Consider the following 9,941-nt stretch of genomic DNA (forward strand, 5'->3'; position numbering starts at 1 on the left):
TTTTTAAAACAAAATTTAAAAAAATAAAAGCTCATATATTCATATATTATTAGGCGCAGGTCAAATTTTAAAAATGTCTTTAGGTACACCACTTGCTGGGATCTTTCTGAGAGATTGCAGATCATTAGAAAACTCAGATCCATTTATCTGTTTAACAAATGGTTTTTAATAAAAGTTTCTAAAATCTACTCAGGTATTCTCTATCCCTAAAACATTTGATCTGAAATCTCCTTCCCAGCAGTTTTAATACTGAGTTTTAGCAAATATGCTACAGCTGTGTTAGTGATTTTCATAGAATGCACTATTGTTTGTATTCCTGTTTTTTAGGTATACTTGGATCCCCTTCCCAAGAAGATTTGAATTGTATAATAAATTTAAAGGCCAGAAACTACTTACTTTCTCTACCACACAAAAATAAGGTACCATGGAACAGGCTGTTTCCAAACGCTGACCCCAAAGGTATTTTATACTCTGTTACATTGTATCCAAGTAATGACAGGATGGGAGCTTCTACAACCTAAGAGTTTATCTTTACATTGGAAATAGAACATGCAGGCGCCTTAAAATAGCCCTGTAAATCTAATATAAAATCATAAACCAGCACAAAGCCCTCACACTAGCTGATCTTTTTAATGCAATTTTTAGTCACTCTGAGATTACCTGTTGTGGAGTTTGGTCTTTAACTTACGTGTGAAATCCAACTCTTGTCACTGTCCTTGGAAGAACAGTACATCATTCAAGTGCTGATCATCAGCACTGGGTTCTGACACTGGCATCAAACAAGTCTTGAACTTTATTTCTAACTTCAGGTAGGAGGCAGCTGCTTGCTGCTGCCCTGGGTAGAGATTTTGCAGACTGTGCATCAGGTGTAGGTTAAACAGGGTCTCCTCAGTGGGTGGGATCCTTAGGTACCATGAAAGCTTAAAATTTCATGGGTTAAATAATTCAGTTAGGATGTGTGGAGAAAAAGTTATAAAAGCAAGGAATATATTAATTGTTAACCTTTCTTAGCAAGGCTTTAGTAAAGGGTAAATATGATTTTTTTTTTGCTAGATAGCTTTTAATTTACCTTTTATACTCAACTTCATACAGTTTAAGGGAGGTTATGTTCACAGTACAGTGCTTTTTTACCTGCTCTAGTACAATTCATAAGTCACTTCTTTTTTAACTGATGTGATAATTTACTCTTAGTGGATATGATCAGGTACTGAATTACCATGTAAAAGCTGATTTCTGCAGATGGAACTGTGTGGAGCTGATTATCCCTGTCATTGAGGAAAACAGCAGTGATTTATTCTGCTTTTATAACAGTGCTCATCAGTGTGAGAATCCTCCCTGTGGGCTTTGACAGCTCAGGTGGCAGCAGTGCTGGCACCTCAGCTGAGGGGGAATGTGCATGTGGTGCAGCCCCTTGGCAGTGCCACCCCGAGGGCAGCTGTGCCAGGGCAGCTGTGCCAGGGCAGCTTGCAGGAGCTGGCTGTCACTCAGGGAGCCCAGCAGAGCACGGAGTGATGGTTGCAGTGCAGCTCTGAGGCCTTGGGAGGGGCTCTCCTGTGCAGTGCTGGTGCTGCAGGGCCCAGAGGAGCTCCCTGCAGTGTGGGGTGATGGTGATGCTGCATCCTCCCTCCCCAGGCTGTGCTGTGACCTGAGGTCACAGGTGTGCTCCTCATCCTGCTGCAAAGCTGCAACGTGGTGAGGAGAAGAAATGTGATGGAATTTAGGATACTGCAGGTATCTTAGGGCTTCTTGCTCTATAATCAGTTTTTTCTCTTCTTGGAAAAGGGAAATATGTTACAGGCAAAGTAGCTGACCAATCAGTAGCACTGATTTGTGATGTCTGTCCAGAGTTTCACCAGACCTCACTCTCTGCTTACTGAATCTTCAGGTTCTTTGTGGATTCTTTACGAGATGTCTTCAACAGATTTTGCCTGAATCTCATGAATATAAATGTCTTTGTATCTTCTCTGGAGAGTATCTTCTGTGCTGTTGGTTGTGCCAGAATATTTCACTGTGATGATCTAGAACTCCTAATGACTTCTGGATGATATTTTCATCTGTAAACAGTCAAGTTTTCTTTTCAAATAAGAACATATTCATAATTATTTCAGAAAAGCTCCATCTTAGTTGGGATTTTGGCACAAAAACCCAAAGCATTTTTCTGAGAGAAGAAGTAGTCTCATCTATTTAATTTCTGCTGTAGTTGAAGCCAGATTGTGCTGTAGGATTCCTGCATTGCTTGCCTTGCCGTTCATTCTGGGCTGGAAGGCTTGGGCAGGGTAACAGCTCTGCTGGAGCAGGAGTGCCCGGAGTGCTGGGAGGCTTGGGCAGGGTGACAGCTCTGCTGGAGCAGGAGTGCCCGGAGTGCTGGGAGGCTTGGGCAGGGTAACAGCTCTGCTGGAGCAGGAGTGCCAGGAGTGCTGGGAGGCTTGGGCAGGGTGACAGCTCTGCTGGAGCAGGAGTGCCAGGAGTGCTGGCAGAGGGGCAGGCACAGCCTCTGTGCCCGAGTCACAGCCCCCAGCTGCAGCAGGGGAGCTCCAGGGGTGAGCTGCCACTAGCACAGACTCTGGCTGCTGGGTATTCTCTGGGTAAGGGCAAGGTTTGTGGCACTTTCTTGGAGTGTGTATTAAACCCTTGCTCACTTTTTTTCCTCTTAGCACTTGATTTGTTGGATAAAATGTTGACCTTTAATCCTCATAAGCGGATTGAAGTGGAGCAAGCTTTAGCCCATCCATATCTGGAGCAGTATTATGATCCAAGTGATGAGGTAAAGACATTGTTCAAATAGAAACATTGATAAAATGATCCAGCTGGTTATTTTCTGAATTCTAGGGGTGGTATTTCTACTGCACTAACAGAATTGAAGAACAAATTGCATCAATTTACCAAAATTTGTATTTCTCACTTGAGTACAACACATAGGAGATGCCACACAATAAATAGATACTAAGGTGTCCTCCCTCTCCAGAAAATGGAGATTCTCAGCTCATGTGAGGCCTGGTTTTATATGTCTGAGGTAAAGGACAAGAATGACTGAGTTTGCCATCAGATTATGCTTTAACAACCTGAATTGGAACTGTAGTTTATGTACAATTCTGAGGAAATTTCTGGCTCCATTTTGTGAAGACATAGAGAGGAGGAAATAACCTGGTTTTACTTAAGGGCCAGATATGTTTATTCCAATAAATAAAAATGTTTAAGATAATATTTTGCTTCAAGTAGATACTGAGTTATGAGCTTCGAATAAATATTTCAACTTGTAGTTAGGATTTGACTAGCTACTTACTGTGTTTCATGTAAAATTTGGTAAACTAATACATAAAGCACACATAGGACTAATAGGGGGAGTTGTGCCTTGAAGGCTGCTCTGTTATTTTTGTGAAGGACATTTTCAGACTTTTCCTCATCCATAAAAGGACTGCATGGAATTCAGCAGCACGGTGACATTAAAGTAATCATATTTCTTTGTGCTATTAAGCCTGTAGCTGAAGCACCCTTCAAGTTTGATATGGAGTTGGATGACTTGCCGAAGGAGAAGCTGAAAGAATTGATTTTTGAGGAAACTGCAAGATTCCAGCCAGGATACCGATCTTAAATCGTGCATAGGTAAAGTCAGCAACAGGGGACACAGGGCAGGGGGGACTCTGAGACTTTGGTGCTGCTGCTGAAATGTAGGGCTTGCCTTTCCCAGTGCCCAGTAACTCCCTGTCCGAGGAGCTGACCTCAGTTCTGGCCTGGTTTGGAGGAAAGTTTCTGTTTGCCCACAGCATTGAAGTGTCCACATGGAATCCAGGCAACTGTCTGAGGTGTTTACCTTACTTGTAGGTTACATTTAGGGAAAAAGAATTGCATTTCAAAGTGCTGCTTAGAATAAAAGCAATGGTAATCCTTTGAAATGCAAATTTTATTAAAAAAAAAACCAAACAACATTTTAGGGGGCAATGTTCATAATATTTTTACAGATACATAATTTTGTCATGTGGCTTCAAATGCTCTTAAAAAAAACCTCTTCCTAAATGTAATGTACACAGGAGAAATCTCTTAAATTATTTTAAAGGAAAAAACCCACACATGAAACTTTAGTAAGAATTATCTTTAGTTTTAAGTAGCTCCCAAATAGTGTGAGTAAATAAGAATAGGTATTTAAGTATTCATAAATTAATTATTATTAATCTTCCCAGCATTTTGAAGGTCTAAAAGTTCAATTTAAGATGAAATATACTGATATTTACTGACTGACTTCTTTTAAAATCAATTAACTTAACTGGTCTTCCTGTACCACAAGGCTTGCAAGTCTCAGGAGTTTCACACCAAACTGGTCAAACACTGACTTGATTGGAGTACCTGTGAAACTTGTGGTACTGATAAGGGAAAGTATCACATTTTTGTGAGTGGAAAGGAAACACAAGCCAAAGGCAGCAGGCTGCCCTGGGTTTCCTGCTTTGTGCTCTCTGTGCTTTCCTCCCTCAGAGCAGCATTCTGCAATCACTGCTTTGCGTGGGCAGTTCCAGCAGGAAGGTGAAGCTTTGAGCCAGGGCACTTCCTTGCTGCCAGAAATCCACAGCTCTGCTGGCAGTGTGCAGGAGCTTTGTGGCTTTGCTATAAGCAATAATTTTTCTGCACTAAAAATGTGATTTCAGTTTCTTCATTGCATGTACCCCCAGGTTTTCATTTAATGATGAATTAATAGGAAAGAAAAAAGAAAGCGGGGGAAACTTTTAAAAGTACAGTTCTTACTGTAATAGGGTAACTGCTGTTGCCACTGGCTTGAATATTGAGGTGTATAGAAGCTCACAAATGAATTTCAGTTTTTACAAATACTGCATTTTGTTTATTTAAGCTTGCTAGGTGATATTGTAATAATGAAAAGGTAGGGAAATCTGAGGTTCACACACTGGTTGTGTTAGTTGGCATTGTTAATGGAGCAGACCTGGGACACAGTAACTGGCTGGTGTTAATGTCCCACCCGTGTTTTCTGTGGGAGAGCAGAGCTGTGCATGTGCACATGGTGGAAGAAAGTTACAGAAATCTTTAGGAACAAGATGAAGCCTGTTCCTAATAGGGTGTAGTCTTAAGGAAGGACAGTGAGTGGTTACTGATGTGGTAAATCATAGTTTGTGATCTCATGCTTGCCTCTTTGCTCAGACCATACTTACCTAGGTTGTATTAGGGATTAAGGGATAAAAGGATTAGGGATAAAGATATCAGTGATCTGCTGCTAGCAGAAATTTCTGGTTTGATAAAATCGTTACCTTCAAATGCTGCTATGCAGAGTTCATTTGGCCAGGATAATACTGAAATTGAAATGTTGTACTTAGCTTGATGAGGATATGCTGGTAATTTGTCCCAGTCACTTGTGGTTAGGATTGCCAGCTATGCCATAGCACAACAGTTTAAACATAGCTGCTTGACATCCTAGTGAGGGCCAGTCCCCAGGAGGTGGCTTCAAATGCACAGTGAGTGTGTCCTGCTGTGCATTCCTGCTCTGCACACTGCCCCTGTGCTCCATCAGCCAGCTCTTCTCACTGGGCTGTTTCTCAAGATTCAAAGTGTCCCCTGAGCTCTGCGTTTTGGAATTGAGAAGCAACATGAAAATAACAGACTTTTGATTCAGACAAACAATGTACTTCATTGATTAGTTATGTTTAATCTTCTTAATATTTTGAAGAATTAATAGTTTAAAATGGAATGCCCTGAGATCTACTGTCTCTGAATTCTTTTTTAACATCTGTAGATCCTGCTGGCTCTGGCTGATGGTGAACACAGTGTGGACAGAGCGCAGAAATAGGAAAGGGCTTGTTTTAAAAGGTGATGTTAAACTTCCTTCACTGAAATATGTCTCTGCTCTCTTGTAGGACAAGGACTTAAAGGACTGGGCATGCTCAAATGTTGCTGTTCCTCTTCCCAGTTCTTTATTGTTGGTCATGTCTTGTGGCCTCTCTCAGCTTATCCACTAACTCCTTTGAGCCATTCAGGAGGGCGGTTCCTGGTAGTTTTGGCTTTTCATGCTTTCAATGAATCTTTTAAGGCTGAAGAATTGTAATTGACACTCCTCTGCGTAATGCCCATTGTTGACCTGTTGCAGTACTGTACTGTACGTGCACCTACTGCTGCCCGTGTTTTAACTGCTTGCTTTCTGGTTTGAAAGATGCAGTGGTTCCTTTCACTCCTGGATCAATATCCAAGAAGAGAATTCATTAACCTGTAAGACGTTTACACCATGAACTGTGTTTTTCTGACTTTACTGAAGTCGCTGGCATTTTTTTTTAGAAAAGCTACTATTCAGGGCACTTTAAGTCAGTGACATCCCAGATTTTTTTTGCACGTCCTTTTTAAATAGAAATGGTTGGTTAGCATCTGGCAGAGTGTACCATTGTGCTATGGATTGCAGCATAAGTTGTGTTCATGTTAATCTTGCTTATGCACTTGTTTGGGTGTCCTGTGCTGTACATACAGGTATTCTATCCAGTGTAAGAGCCACATAGGAGCCCAACTTAACTGAATTCATCTAAGAAACATTTTTCCATGTATTGACAAAATCTGTACCTTTTTCTCCCTGCTTTTCCTAAGAGAGATCATTTAAAGTTTACCCACATTGGAGGCACAGTACTCCCAGAGTTCCCACCATGCAGTGGTGTTTGTACAGCCTGTGCCAAGGCAAGGTGGCAGCTGCAGCTGCCCTTGGCTCCCTGAGTGCTGGAAGGGTTCACACAGACCACGCTGGCACCGTGACCCACGGCCAGCGCTTTTCCTGGGCGAGGCAGCAAGAAATCAGAATATCATGTAATTAACTCAGTCTACATCCTGCATACCAATGAAATGCTTCAAATGAGGATTGATAGTTTTGACATTTGAATCTAATCACTGACATTTAGATTCTTGCAGAGAGGAACACTGCATCTTCAAATGAGAAAGTTTGATTTTACTTTTGCTCCTACAGCATGTCAGCATCTCAAGTTCATTTCTTGCAACCTACACTATGGTGATTTGTAATCAAGCCTCCATGAGCTCGTGACATGAAGTACTGTTCTGTTGTCAAGTACTATCAAACTTTTCTGATAATGCTGAGTTAGGACAACCAAACAAAGCTAGCACTAAATAACATTTAAAATTGTATACCTTTTAATGATCTTTTCAAGTATTTGTTACTGAAATTGTATAATGTGGAGTTTACTAGGTGTTATGTTCCAGTGCAGTGCCTCCTTTTCTTTCCCCACTGCTCTCTGTGGTGAGAAATTTGCCTTGTTTAAAATAATTACTGTGCCCTCGCATGACTGTTAAAGCTTTCTGTGCAAAGATGATTGTCTAAGTGCCACATGCCTATGATTGAGAAAAAGAAATAATCTATTGTTACCTCTGAGTTGTGTTCAACTGAAATGCTATTCAACAAATAACTTAGGAAAAATAGTTCTATTTTTAGCTTTTCATATCTCTGCTGTCTTTTTCTCATTTTATTTTGGCAGCAGTGAAGAATGGATTGTATAAAGACTGCTTGCTAATATGAACAAAATGCACTTGTAATTCCTGGAAATAAATTTAAATCTTATATCTTCACATTAACATTAAGAATTAGTTTTTGGTTTCCTCTTGGGTAATGTCTTTGAATGGAAATCAGGTTCAATTGCTACTGTAGTACATAAGGATGCTGGCTGGTTAATAACTCCAGGCTTCCTCATACCATTTAGTCTGCTCTTCACAGAAATCTAGAAAGCCATTAACTTAGACTCCAGTAGATAAGGGTGCTTACAAGATTCCATTTCAATTTTTTTTTCCTATAGTTTAAGTGTTAATCTGCCAAAACTAATTTTTAATAAGCAAGGGTTCATAATTAAAGGGCATTTTCTATTAGGAAGTTCCTGTGGTACATAAATCTCTGACGTGGGGAACAAATTCGGAGCATTGTCAGGACACTGCACAAGTGATCATGGAATCGTGGTATGGAACCTATGCTAAAACATTTCTGTAGAAGAAATATGCACTTGACTGTTGATACCAGTGTAGAAATTTCTCTTGACCTTTCTACACATCTTTACCAAAATACTTTTCTCACTCAGTTTTGAAAAGTTGAAGTAGTTCTAGAATCTCTGCTACTTGCATGATCATCATTACAACGGGAATCATTTTTGGCATGGTTGGAAAGACGACTGTTACTGAAATCAGTTTGTAACACCTCCGTTTTAATTTATTAAGGAAGAACTCGGGCAGCTTACTTCACCCTTCTCTTTCCCAATTCTTTTTTTTTAATACTGTCTTTAATTTGGGATGTTTGGGGTGGTGTAGACTTGCCCTTGCATCCTGTCTCTCTGAGTGAGAAGCTGAGGATTTGCTTTACCTGATGTCTGGTGCTTTTGGGCTTTCTTCCTTAGCTACTTTTGCTGAATCCAATTGGCGTCCATCAGGATCCATAACCACATTCATCAATCTTCTACTGAATCCAGTAAACATTCTTGGGTTGAATCTGTTGATGCGTCAAATGCTGAAGCACGACTTTTTCTTTGGTCAGATTTTAAAAATAGTTTAAAGAAGGTGCCTCTAACAACACTGTGTTAGGTCAGTTATTTCATCATTTTCCATTGGGTTCTTTCCTTTATGCAGTTTTTATATTTTAGAGCGGAGAACAGCGACTCTTAACCGAAGTAGCATGCATATTTCATGGTAAAGATGCTTTGGGAATAAGGAATGTAAACAGTTCACTGTCAAAAACATTCCAACCTTACAGCTGAAGAAAAATATGCAAACACAAAATTCTCATGGATACTTTGGCAAACAAGCCTCTGACTCTGCTGTCCTGCCTGTGGCCAGACTCTTCTCACCCCGTGACGCCAGAGCTGGGCCGCGTGCGCCGGGAGCGGCAGCGGGGACAGAACTCGGCAGTGGCCAAACCAAACCTGAGGAGCTGAGCAGGGCTTTCCTTGCAGAATGAGAGAGAGAGAGAGAAAAACCTGTTGTTGATGCCCACTGTAATATGCTATGATATATTTATACCATGTCAAAGTTGTTTGCTGAGCAACTGTACTATAGATTTAAACTTTATTAATATATATTTGCTTATGTTAGTGTAGTTTATATAGTCCTTGGTTATTGATAAATTTATTGTGTTGTTACAGCACAGTGATATGGTATAAATATAGGTCTATACATACACACCATATACTTATGAATTTGGTCCCTTGCATAGTACTTTTATATTTGTACAGCAATGTCTTCAAGCAATCCCAGATTTTAGGGGAAATATTTTTGTAAATGCAGTGGTTTAAACAAAAAAGTCCAAACAATCCTTTTACTAAGTTTTAAATACATTTGTGGTTCAAAATGGTTTAGTTAACAATTGAAATCAAGACACTAAATTAGTGAAAAGTGCACATTAGTAAAGTGAAGCTTACAGTGGTTTTTGTAGCATGTGCTGTGATCAAACCAAGTGACACATCGGCAGAAATGTAAAAGTTGGACTACATGTGTAAATCTAGAACAAATTTCTAAAGGTTGCAGCTGGTTTACTTACTATTGTTGCCTTTTCTCGTGTTGTATCAGTGTAGAGCACTCTTAAAATACTCAAACTGCTTTGTCTTTGCTTTGTACTGTTGGTGCCTTCTTAGTCATGTACCCCACAAGTCCTGCATAGCTAATTTAGTTAATAGTAAGTTTAAAATAAAAAAGCAAAGGAAGATTTTATAAAAAATAAATAAATCATTTTCTGTATGTTCTTATTCATTGTAACAATTAAACATTTATATTGTGACAGATTTGTGATTTGGTTAATCTGTATAGATCAATTGTAAGTAGCAAAGGTTTATATTTCGTCTTATTCTTTTGATGTTGTAAACGTTTGTGATTTTCTTTTTTAAATCAGGTAACTTAATGTTCTGTTTTGTTTTTGGCATCTGAATCTTGTAAAAACAAATGCAAAGAAAATCATTAAATTGTGTCCCTGTATTACCAAACCA

At 39.7% G+C, this 9,941-nt stretch overlaps 1 protein-coding gene across 1 annotated transcript in view; it reads left to right on the forward strand.

Moving 5' to 3' along the window:
- The window catches only part of MAPK1 (mitogen-activated protein kinase 1), a 33,489-nt gene extending 23,548 nt beyond the window's left edge, over window positions 1-9,941 (forward strand). Inside the window, exons 6-9 of the mRNA XM_039724874.1 lie at window positions 328-459; window positions 2,655-2,764; window positions 3,476-3,603; window positions 5,853-9,941. Of these exons, the coding sequence (XP_039580808.1) occupies window positions 328-459; window positions 2,655-2,764; window positions 3,476-3,592 (359 nt within the window). The 3' untranslated portion in view covers window positions 3,593-3,603; window positions 5,853-9,941. The remainder of the gene's footprint in view (window positions 1-327; window positions 460-2,654; window positions 2,765-3,475; window positions 3,604-5,852) is intronic.

Source organism: Passer montanus, unplaced genomic scaffold (genome assembly GCF_014805655.1).
Source record: "Passer montanus isolate IOZ18808 unplaced genomic scaffold, ASM1480565v1 scaffold53, whole genome shotgun sequence".
Classification (NCBI taxonomy): domain Eukaryota; kingdom Metazoa; phylum Chordata; class Aves; order Passeriformes; family Passeridae; genus Passer; species Passer montanus.